The sequence below is a fragment of the Euprymna scolopes genome, chromosome 12 (genome assembly GCF_053919585.1).
Source record: "Euprymna scolopes isolate OS-2025 chromosome 12, ASM5391958v1, whole genome shotgun sequence".
In the NCBI taxonomy this organism is placed as follows: Eukaryota; Metazoa; Mollusca; class Cephalopoda; order Sepiida; family Sepiolidae; genus Euprymna; species Euprymna scolopes.
In genome coordinates this window covers 86,238,308-86,251,173 of record NC_136493.1, presented here as the reverse complement: position 1 = coordinate 86,251,173, position 12,866 = coordinate 86,238,308, and the positions used below count along the sequence as shown (strand labels likewise).

Below are 12,866 nucleotides of genomic sequence, written 5' to 3'. Positions count from 1 at the left end.
CCAGTCTGCTCTTTTTAGTTTCCAGTGTATGGGAGTTTCCTCATTCAGGGTGGATGTTTCAAGTACGATTGGAAAGTGATCACTTCCATATGTATCATCATATATTTTCTATGTAAAGTCCATAAAAGTTTTTGAGTCACATAAGCTTAAATCTATTGATGATCCTAATCCAGTGGCAGGGTTTAAATAGGTTGATGTTTTGTTGTTTAATAAGCATAAATTAGTGTTGTTTATGAGTGTTTCCATTTTGCCTTTGGAGTCAAGCTTTTTGCTACCTCATATAGGGTTGTGGCTGTTGAAGTCTCCCAGCAAAAGGTAGGGTTTGGGGAGTTGTTCTATAAGGTCATTTATTTCTTTTGTATTTATAGTTTCATTTGGGGGTATGTATATGGAACAGATAGTGATGTTTTTTTTTTTTTTGTAATGTAATTTGAGTTGTTATTGTTTGTAGTTTTGTTTTTATATTTATTTTGCTATGAGGTATGTTTTTCCTGATGAGTATTGTTGTACCTCCATTAGCTCTGTGTCCTGTGTTGTTGATAAAATTGTATGCTTCATAGTGTTTCATTTGCAGTTTGTTTTTTCTTGTAGGAAGGTTTCTTGTAGGCAGATGACAGCAGGGTTTAATTGTGATATGAGCACCAGTAGCTCATTGTAATTCGCTTTTATACCCCTACAATTCCATTGTATGATTCTGTGTGTAATGTTTTGTATTTTGGCTGGTGGTTTGGGTTTCGGCTGTTTATTATTGTTATTATTGATTTTTTTTTTTTTACATGGAAGTCACCCGGAGGCCACTCGGGGATAAGGGTTATTGAGTGTACAGTAATCAATGGGACAATATCGTAGTAATCGTTAGTAATGGACATCTGATAAAGTGTCATCTGTATGCTTTGTTGCTTCTATCAGCTTTCTTGTTTCTGGGAAGGTTCTGTAGATACTTGCGAAAATTCATCCATTTTTTTTGTATTATTTTAGTTTTTTTGGTTTGATACCTCATTTGGTGATATTTGTTTTGGATCTGGATTGGGAATGTTGGCGAGACTTTTCGGTTTTCACTCCTTTTTTTTTGGGGGGGGGGGAGGGCTTCTTGATTTTTTTTTTTTTGTCTTGTGTGTCTTTCTTGGCTATTGATTTCGATTAGTTTGAATTTGTTTTCATCTTCAACACCATTTCTGTTTTCTGTTTGTTATGTTGATTTTCCTTAGGAAGTTTTGTTTTGGTAGGTGATAAATACTTGGGTTTAGTAGTAGTATCAGATAAGTTTGGAGTTTCAGCCTCATCTCTCTGGGACTGGGGATTCTCCTTCAAGTCCCATTTAGTTAGTTTAGTTATCCTTTATGTCTCCACCAGTAACTTTAATTCTTTCATCAATTCAGTCAGGTTGTTTTGTACCATCTCTTGTTTTGAGATTGGGTTATTTCTAATTTTTGCTGTACTTGCATATGTTGGGGAGTTTGATGTGCCCTTAACTAGCCTTCTTGCCTCCAGATATGGTAGATTTCTGGTGTGTTTGATTTTAGTTATTAGTTTTTCCTTCTTCCAAACTTCGCATTCCTTTGAATCAGCTGCATGGTTTTGTTTGCAGTTTGCACAGTTTGTTGGCATTTCGCAGTTGATGTGTTCCCCAATTCCACCACAGTTTTTGCATGTTGGTGGTCTGGTGTATCTAACTTTGTGGTGGCCGAATTTATGGCAGTTATGACATCGTAATGGGTTTGGAATATAGATCTCTACCTTTTCTATTATATAACCAATTTTTATTTCTGTGGGAGGTTTGGGAGTATTGAAGTTTAGAATGTAAGTGTTCGTTGGAATCATTTGGTTATTTCTTTTAATGTTTATTCTTCTGACTTGTGTGACTCCTTGCTCCTTTAAGTTATTTTTAATTTCATCTGGCGAGCAAAGTGCAAGTTCTGGGCTCTTTATCACACCCTTTGAAGAGTTCAATGTGATGAGGGGGTAGGCTTTTATTTTGAGGTTGTGGATGTGGTTTTGATTTAGGAGTGTGGTTGCTGAGAGTTTGTTAGATACTTCTATAAGGAGGGTGTTGTTACTTAGTTTTTTGATTTGCATAGTTTTGGTTATAGATCCGATTTCTTTTTCGATAATGAATGGGGACAATTTGGTGATTGGAGTACTGCTCTCCATAGATTCCAAAATAACGAATCTTGGAAATATTCTATGATTATCTAATTCTATATCTAAGTCTGATTCATCTTTGCTTTTTGGATGGGGGTCTTTTGATTTTTTTGGAAGCCATAAATTATATTTTTTCCCCTTCATTATCCTTGCTCCTCACCCTCCTCAGAGCCCTAAAATGGGAGGTGGTTGGAGGGAAACCCATTCGCCCAAACACCTCAGGGATACAAGGATGTAAAAACAGTGAGTGTATCTGCTTATGATGGTTTCTTTATTTACTTGGACCCAGCAAGTTATAATAAAGGGTTGTTGTCGGTCGCATCAGGTTTCACTATTTCAATGCCATCGCCTTCTAATATTAGTATGTTTTTTTTGTTTTGTTTTTTTAAAAGTGTTTGTGTATGTGATGTATTTGTATTTCTCTTTTTGTGAGGGTTTACCTTCCCGACCGCCTGTCTAGCCAAAGTAAGGGTCAAAGTAGAGTGTTGTAGACTCATGGCCACTTGAATCCGGGTCATGAGGTACTCAGCCACAAGGATCCCGTTCTAGAGCATTACAGGTCGCCACCCACGGCCAACAGGTGGCCCCATTGAGGGACTTTTACTCTCTGCAAGGTGTATTCTAATGCTCCACTGACGAGGTTGGGAAGTAGGGGTGGGAAGGAGAAGAAAAAGGGGGGGAAGGGGAAGGGAGGAAGGGGGCTGTTGTTTTTGCAGAGCATAATTAAGTTTTACAAAAGAGAATAGAAAACAAAAAAAAACAGAAAATCAGTGTAGGTGTATTTCATCTCAGGAAGCCAATAAACAGCCTGATCTGGTAGCACCAGAAATACACATTGGTCTTTATTATAGAATGGAGGATTAGACTAATTTTGGTATCTTTTATGAGAGCATTTCATAGGAAAATAAACATTTCTGATTATCTATAAATATAAAAGTGAAAATGTATGTATGTATGTATGTATGTGTCTTTGCTTTTTCTGTGTGTCTACAAAAGGCTTTTTTCAGAGAAGCGGTTCCTCGCTTCACAACTTTTAAAAACTTTTTATATCACATATAAATTGTAATATCTCACAGTTAACAACGAAGCTCGCCTGTCTATTTAATTTACTCAATTTCAGGAAGATAAATATTCAACATTTGTCGCTCGCCGCATGTGAGTTAGTCTTTTTCCTATAACATCTTGGGGGAAAAAAAAAGCGTTCAGCAGTAAATGAAATCCCGCAGTCAAACTTGACCTCATTAACTAATTAAAACGGGCACCTGCTAAATCCAAGTAATTAAATAAATTCAAACGTGTTTCCGTCAGCATGTCGCGGTGAGGCAATGGTTAACGTCGCACGTTTTTTTTTTCACATTTTAATTTACAACTTTGCCTCAAGGGTTCGGGTTCAATCCTCATACTTACTTTTTTTTTTAACCCCCCCCCCCCCGAGTTTTCACACACACCTCCAAACACCCGGGCAATGCCGGGTACCCCTCGCTAGTCTAAAATATAAATCTCACCTGTCTGTTTAAATGTATGTATGTCTGCCTAAAACTTTTGACAGAGGCGACAGATTTTCATGAGATCAGTATCGTTTTGAAGCTTGATCCTTCAGACGACAAATATTGAAAAATTGGCCAAAAACATTAATTCCTTCACCCTCAATTGGACACTTTTCTACAGGTAGGAGCCGCATTTTTGCTGATATTTTCGAAAGTCATCCTCTCTTTTCGATTAACTAGCCTTAATTTAAACCTTCCTCACTTCTGGTTTGAGGATGGACGCAACAGCAAAGACGTCACTTTTTTTTCACATTCTTTTCCTCCCTTACGGTACGGGTTCGAGCCTGCCTGCCTGCCTGCCTGCTACCACTTTTTAAAATTTTTTGCTCAACATACACCTCCAAACACCCAGGCATCCATTATATAAATGTATTTTTGTTTTCTAAAGCTATATTAATGGTCTGTCAAATTTAGATTTATACATTTAGTGGTTTCTGAAGTTCAAAAGGTTAGTAACTGCTGTGGTAGATGTCTAAACGTAAAGTAGCAAATGTTTTGCGCTTGCTTTAGTCTCATATACAGGCAAACGTGACAATATCCGTAATAGTATAATGTTATAAGCCAGAGTTTAAAAAAATACAAGAATGAATTGTTTCAACTCAAAATTGGTCTATTGAGAAAAATAACCAGACGCATTTTTCATGGTGTCACGACTTCAATAAATGAAAAAACAAAAAAATTAATGTTCCTTTTTCATTGTTTCGACAAAATTCTTGTAATTTATTAATAGTTTTATCGAGGTAAGATATAATATTTTAAGGTCATTAGGAATCAGTAAAAAACAAATGAAATTTAAATCAATCAAGTCCATGTTCAAAAGTACAAAACAGAAAAAATGGGTGTAAAAATTACAACAACTAAAATAAATTACTGTCAAAAACTCAATCTCATACTTCTATTTTCACATACTGCTGTATTTGCCATAAGTGACGTGATGCATATGTATACATCTCTAGCCTTGACGCAACAGACAGTAGCAGTTCTTTAGTCGTTATGATTACACTAAATGTTGCTGCTACATGTTTAAGTAATATTTACTTAAGTGTTCCTACACTATGTTCCTAAACATGCGTACACGATAATAATTGTTATTGCAATGTCACACTTTTGACAATAGGTGTTTATGAACGTTTTAGTCATCGCAATAAATTAATTCTTAAAATAAAAACATTATTTGGAAAAAGTACTATTTTTACAAAAATGATTTTACTTATTAAATCATTGCCCTAAAAAATAAAAAAAAAAAACGAGGGCAAAAATCCAACCTTCTATTCGCAGCTGAAGTAAAATTTTCGCTTACCAAGTTTAAAAATAAAATTGTCTTTTGCTGAGATTATTAGAGCGAATTTTCCAATTGATCACATCAATAATGATAGAAAAACATTAGCATAGTTTTTCTGTTACTTAAACTTGAAATTTTGATTAGCAAGTTTCTTTTTTATTCAATTTAATTATCGGATTGGCTCATTGATTATGAATTTATGTTAAGTTTTCTAAATATATTATGATTATAAAAAATAACACATTTTTTTTTTTGATAATATATAAAATTAAGTCAAACAGACTTTAAATTTTAGACTTATTTAAGTCTGACTTAATTTTAGGCCTCCATCCTAAAATATCAACATTTCATTCTGAATAGCCATTTTTTTTTCTTTATTGCTGATCCATTTTGTTAAGAAAAAATCATAATTCAGTTTAATTTCTTTACAAATACAATTATTTTTGCTCAGAATATTTTTCACAGGGAAGCTATCACATGTCACATCATTCGTTAGCTTAATTTTTAATATAAGGGAGATAATTCATAATTATTATAAGTTACCTACCTTCATAAGTATTTCTATCTCTTTATATTAATATTATGTGATCACATTGCAGGTTTTTGTGTATGTGTGCTTCTCGCCTATTAACAACTTACACATTATTAATTTTTGTTTTGATAATTACCTAATATTTATTGAACTAAAAAACTATACAAACTAAAAATTATTTTCTTTTTACCATAATTGATTAATTTTTTTTTAAGATGCTTTCCGAGTTTTTTTTTCAAACATATAATTAATATTTTTTTAGACTTATGTTATTTAATACTAATATCTACACTATTAGGACGAAATTTTGTAGTCAATAAATGGAGTGTTCAGATAAAAAACAAGTGATTTTTTCGTCAATTCTATAAATTACAATGGTAGCTTCCAAATTATGCAGTCGAAATCATCTGAATATTACTGAATTATTAAAAAAAAAACAACTTTAATCATGTTAGGTGAAAAATTGTGGCCATCTTGTTTAAATCGAAGTGGAAAATTACCTCCTTTTTTAACTCTTCTGTGTCTGACAATTTTTTTCATCAAATTCTATTTTTTATTTTCATTAATAAATAATTTTCTACCTTATCGATTTTTGTAATTTTGGGATATAATCATCTTAAAAATACGAGGAATACGTAGATACCATAGTTTTCAGGTGAAACTCCATTTTACGATTTCTGAAATTTTAAAATGCATAAAATGTTTTGCATAAAGATTTTAAAAAAAAATGCTTTCATGCAATTTTAGTTAAGAAAATAAATTCATTGATTGAACCTTCTTACTCACCGAAGTGGTTTTCGCTCTATACAAACTTTCTGTAAACAATCTTTGAGAAAAGAAGGCGGAGATTCTGACACAAAATGATGGATTCGAAGTCTTGTTTTCAGAAATTCAACAAATCGCCTGAAGAAAGCTAAAAAGTGCTCAGCATTTCTGATGTTTCCAGGAACCGCTTCTAAAGAATTGTAAAAGAAAGTAAAACACAATAAATAAATCCCGAAAAAAAAAAAATCACATGACAATTTTTTTTGTTTTTGATTCAACGAATTATATCTGTAGCAGAAGTGGAACTGACATTTTATATTCTTGGAAGCTGATCTCGTACGGACAACAATGAAGCCGATTTTGAGATGATATTCAGATTTAATTGGATATTCTTAAACTCTTTTGTCTTAAATTGTGTAATTACATTTGCAGTTAGAGAAGTTGTGTAAAATTCATTGAATTTCTCAGATAAAATAAATTTTGAATTCTTTCTTTTTTTATTGTTGATTGGTGGATCACATTTTACAGGAGGTTAGGATTAGGCAATGTAGATAGACTGATAGTGTTGAGCAAGCAGTCAGACAGCATGCAATACATACACTTCTGAGGCATCCATCATCATCATTAGATTTCGGTATTTAGGGTACTGCGAGTGTTCCAAACTCAGGTGTGGGTAACATTAGACAATGTCTCGTGCACCTGCTCTCCATGCAGGCTAATCCATCATGTCAATACCAGTCACATTGCATGCATTCAAGTCAGCGTTTTCTTGGTCTTACACACACCTTTATGCCTGGTGTATGCAGTCTGTATATGACCACCCCATCTTGGATGCCAAGCATGTAAGACATCCAGAATCAAGAGGAGGAAACATGACTGAATGTTCCAAGGGATGAATTCTGTGATTTAATTACATAAGCAAGTAGATTTATCCAATAGAGAATAAAGCACATCAGAATGGTGACAGAACTCGAGGCTAAATTCCTGGACGAAAACCGATTACAAAGATTTTTCCAAACCTCAGTACCCTGTGTATCAAATTTCGAGTCTGTAGACTGAATATTGACAGAGTTATTGCGTAGGAAAATGTACACAGACAGACAGACACATTCAGTTTTTTAGATATCTAGATAGATAGATTAAACAAAAATACATACGCATACATAAATATATATGGAAACCATTTTGTGTTCCGTCTAAACTTTTTACGCAAATATTATGCAAGGATACATCATGTAGAATATCTGCATGAATATAATTACACGTAATAGTTAACTAAAGATGATCATCCCATAAGAAAACTGAAAAAACTAATAGGGAATTAATTAAAATGAATGTTTAAAAGAATATGCAAATTAGCTAGATCTTTTGCTAGTGAATGCAATTCCACAAGCCCTATATAAGAAAATTGTATTTTCTTTTTAAATAAATAGAAAATAGGGTTTTTAACATGAATATCGATACACACAAAAGAAAAACGAATTTATAGGAGTATAGACTAGCATGGGTGCCCGGGTGTTTGGAGGTGTATGCTGAGCAAAAAAAAACAAAACAGTCAATTTTTTTTAACTTTGACCCCTATTATGACATCTTAACATTTATTGTTTTGGGCTCAAATCAAGTTATTAAGTTAGATCCATGTCCAAGGAACCTATATCTAAAATTTCAAGTGTTTAAACCCAAAATTGTTGGAGGAGTTTGGTAGAGTTCTCAAATATTAAATCGTTGAACTTTGACCTCTTAACAGCCAAATTTCTGGCTGAAAACCAATCACATAGATTTTCCCAAATCTCAGTACCCTGTATATCAAATTTTGAGTCTGTAGACTAAAAATTAACATAGTTATTGCGTAGGGAAATGTAGACAGACACACAGACACGTTTACTTTTATAGATATATAGATACATAAATATATATGGAAACAATTTTGTGTTTACTATAAACTTATTATGCAAATATAAATCATGTAGAATATTTGCATGAATATAATTACACATAATAGTTAACTAAAGATGATTATCCCATTAAAAAACCATAGCAACTAATAGGGAATTAATTAAAATGAATGTTTAAAAGAATATGCAAATTAGATCTTTTGCTAGTGGATGCAATTCAACAACAATTGTATTTTCTTTTTAAATAAATAGAAAAGAGGTTTTTTAATATGAATATCAAAACACACAAAAGAAAAACGAATTCATAGGAGTATAGATGTGAGTTCAATTAATTTATTTATTGCGGATTATTATCCTCATCTTTCTTAGATGTTGTTTCACAAAGTTTCGGCCAACTATTCTTCTGGCCTTCGTCAGGTGGTAACCGCAACAGGATATGAACTCCGAATCTCCTAACTGCATTCTCAGCAATTACTGCCATCCATAGTTATTGTCATCTCACCACGTTTTGGCCAAGTAAGCCTCTGGCCAGCTTTTGGGTAGGATTGAAACTGCTTTTTCTCACCTGGAACCGTAGAGATTCAACGTCTCTATCCACTGCACCACGGGCCCCGAAGGGCGATCAAGGTTGGATTTTTTGATCTTATAAATCCATGTTTATTTATTATCTGGTCTTCCATGGTCAGGTCTATACCAAATGGTAAATATATTATTTAATTGGAATTCATTATTGAGATGAGTATTATTTATTAATTTATTTATTGCGGACTATTGGATAATAGTCCACAATAAATAACTTAATAAATAATACTCATCTCAATAATGAATTACAATTAAATAATATATGTGTGAGTTCAAGTTCTTTATTTTCTAATACATGCTTCTGACTTAAAAACTTGATTTAAGCATTTTAAAGAAAGGCAACAGAAAAAGTAAAAAAAAAAAATGGATAATATTGACAATGATTTATTGGAAAAATGTGGACAATTTTATGTATAAATAAAGCATAAAAATAGATATGTAAACAACTTTACTGATAAAATAAATGCATTAAAACAAATAGAAATATTAATGACTTTAGGATCACCAGAACAGAACAGATTCAGCCTGACACTTTATTTGGCATCACTAAAAAGAATAAAACACATGTTTCCAAATCAATTTAGTATATGTTTTCTATTAAAAAATCCAAAACATTTGTTTAATAAATTAAAGAAAAAATATGCAACCGATTGCATATTCTTTCTTCTTTAGAGTCCACCCAATCAATAACAATTGAAGGTTAGCATGCGTGTCTCTCTAAACAATTGCATTGATTTTCATCACAGATTTTCAAGGAGGCTAAAAGGAATCATTAGATTCCAAAAGTGTCACAACTGGTGCCATTTCAGAATTTTCATTCTCAGATGAGTTATCCTATCAAGGCTAGAGTGTCTAGTCTACCTTACTATTTAAACTATAGTTGGAGAGTGGAGAGATGAAATCATACCATTCCCATAATGAAAATGATGCAATAACCTAATCCACCCCATTTTGAACAAAATGAAAGTTCTTATTTTGAGCCTGTAATCACTGTGCATCATCACCCCCATACCTTATCACCCAATCAAAATGAAAAAAAAAATAATAATTCCAAACAAATTTAATCAATAAATTTTGTCAGAGGAAAGAAACAAAAAAACTTACCTTGCAAAATTTCAGTAGGAACAACTGAAAGATAAAGAGAGGATCTTATAATAGAAAAAACATTGTCAGGTTTTGGGGGAGGTTGAGGAGGAAATGGGTACTGCATATGCAGCCATAAAATAAAGTTTTTTGCTCGTTTGCTCATCTAATACATAAAGTTAATAGCTTTATTGCTTCTTTGTCATCAATAGCTTTATTCCTATAAAAATTTAGATTTTGGTTTGTCAGTTTTTTCTTGTGAATCATTGCAGCATGTTGTTAAGAATAAAATGTAATTTGATTGAATAATAATTTCTTTGTGATGTTGTAGTCCAATAAAGTGGAAAGTATATATATATATATGTATATATATATTTCTGTTCTGTCTCAAGAGACAATGGATACCTCCTGTCAGAGTACCTGTGTGTGTAATTGTAAAGCAATAGTTGTGCAATCTCTAAATCTCTAACCACATCTTGCCCGAGTCAACACAGCCTGATTCTAGTGGAAAGGAGAAGTCCAGGACAACGTGAAACAATGCCAAGATAAGCAGAGACCAAATACAGCACTTGGTATTCTCAAATAGTCACTCATTTTAGTAATAACCAGGCTCAATGATACTTAACTTTATTGATTATTAGTTAAATATAATGTTTATTCAGGTGGCTTCATAAATTATAGATGGAGGGGTTGGCTGAGTTCAAATGGGTGACCATCAGATTATAAGTTAAACAGACTCAGAAGCCTTGAGATTGAGTTGAGACGGACATTTGAGAGAGTGATGGTTGCAATCAGGACTTGGATGGAAGCAATGAAGCAGACAAGATGTATCATCAAATGTTTTGACAAGTTTAATAATAATTAAGCCATGAACTGATAAATAAGTATCCCTCTGTCTGTTCCGTTTGCCTCACTAGACAGAAATGAATAAAACCTTCATTAGGATGCGCGTAATCAACATTATGTGAATTAGATGTGCATTAAATGGTTTTCTTACATTTACTAATTAACCTTGGCTTTGATGAACACAGCAAAAGCATCAAAGACATTGTGACACAAACCAAAAAACAAAGTTTGATTTTTAAATATAATTTGAATTGTTAAATTTAATGGAACATTATTACAAGTGATTACAATGTAACACATCACATTAAATAAAACACATTGAGATTTTAAATGTTTGTGGCTTTTGAAATATCCACGTTAAAAATCGGATTTAAAAAGATTATTTAGTGCTCTTATTTCATAATGAGTGGAAGTAATTGTAAAGAAACAGAAAAAAAAAAAACTAAAATTACCTGGATTGGAAAGAATGACGTCAGTCTCTCGAGCAATATTCGTATCTCGCAATCCTTCGACAAGTTTTTGGTATTCACTCTGCAATGTTTTTTCATCTGTTTCTCGAAGTCTGTCAAATAAAATCTTTGTTAATAAACAAAATTTCTTCTCTTAAAAAACAGAAAAATTTTAAGTTTATTTTTAGCAAAGATGTTCAATGAAAAACAGATTTAAAAAAAAAAATTAGGTTTTATATTAACAATTCTTTTTTATAAGAAACAAAAAAATCTTTAAAGAAATATGTAAAGATTTAAAAACTGTCATTTTATAAGATTGATAAAATTATTTACTCCATGTAATTTAAAAAAAACAAAAAACTTACCGTTGTACATGTTTTTTAAGAGTGTCTATGTTGTTACAACATTTGTCTAGAGTCCGCCGTGTGATGGTAACACTCATAGACTCAATGCACACATTGTCTGAAATAAAAAAATATATATGTAAATTTAATAACAATCTAAAGGAGTCATCATCATCATCGTTTTTATGACTATTTTTAACATGCTAGCTGAACAACTTTTAAAAATTGACTTTCAAGCTAATCTATCTCTGACCAGGTTTTAATGTAGTCCTCTTTCTTTCAAATCCATCTTTATAACTTCCTTACATGTTTTCCTTTGCCTTCCCCTGCCACCTCAACTCTTTTACTAAGCTAAGCACTGCATTTTTTATTCGAAGGGGTCATACCATCAAAGTCTCCTGTTCTTCACACATCTGGTACTGTACAGATTTAAACTGCTTTTGAAATTATCAAAACTAAGTCTGTTTTTAAAACTCACATTACACACCCATTGTATCATTTTCATATTATTTCTTTCCATGCAACACGTCTTCAAGCCTCACTGACCATGTTTTACTTTCATACATCACAACACTGTGCACATTCATTTTATTATATTAAAAGTTGTGAGATATAAGTAGTTTCTCTTTCCTCCTTTCTTTGTTTCTCAACGCATTCCTCTTAAAGTACATTTTTCTACTTGGTTTATTCCTTTTATATCTATTTCTCTCCACTTCAATTAAAAAAATAAAAACTTAAATTAAAATATCTTACATTAATCTTGAATAATTATTTCTCATTAAACTATAGAATTTCCAAGGAGTTTTAAAGTCTATGAAGTAAATTTGATTAAATTACTAGACATGCGTTCTGTAGAGTCTGAAGTTAATCACTGACTAATAGAACAATACATTGCCAAACTCAACACTGAGTTAATCCAATGTCTGCTGCAGACATGACTTGGTTGTTGATTCATTCCTCCTGGCTTTCACAGGTTTTGTGTTTAATCCTTGCTTTGTTAGTCCAGCTGCTGGTTATTTTTTATTTTACTTTAATTATTCTTATACATAATTTCATTTTTATGTAAAAGTAAGTAGACTGTTTCTTTTTCAAGGATTTAAATAAACCTACATAACCTTATGCGTAAGTGAGTTTTGGATATACAGAAATATCTAGAAAAGTGAGTAATAAAATTTTGAAAACTATTGTATGAGGTGCCTTCAATAAGTTTTCAGGCTTTTTCATATGGGCACTTTTATTGATAGTACATACATGAAACTCTAATTCCCCTCTGAAGTAATCTCCTCTGACTGCAATTTACTTATTGATAGAACTACTGAGATAACTATCCTACTATTAATAAAAGAATACGTTTTGTCACAAAATATGATAATATTTTAAAGAAATTGAATTTAAAAAA

At 32.2% G+C, this 12,866-nt stretch overlaps 1 protein-coding gene across 1 annotated transcript in view; it reads right to left on the bottom strand.

Moving 5' to 3' along the window:
- The window catches only part of LOC145291394 (general transcription and DNA repair factor IIH helicase subunit XPD-like), a 105,850-nt gene that overhangs the window by 57,327 nt on the left and 35,657 nt on the right, over positions 1-12,866 (bottom strand). The window contains exons 10-13 of the mRNA XM_080137190.1: positions 11,489-11,585; positions 11,127-11,236; positions 9,850-9,873; positions 6,290-6,458 (exon numbers count right to left, since the gene is read on the bottom strand). Coding sequence (XP_079993316.1) covers positions 6,290-6,458; positions 9,850-9,873; positions 11,127-11,236; positions 11,489-11,585 — 400 coding nt within the window. The remainder of the gene's footprint in view (positions 1-6,289; positions 6,459-9,849; positions 9,874-11,126; positions 11,237-11,488; positions 11,586-12,866) is intronic.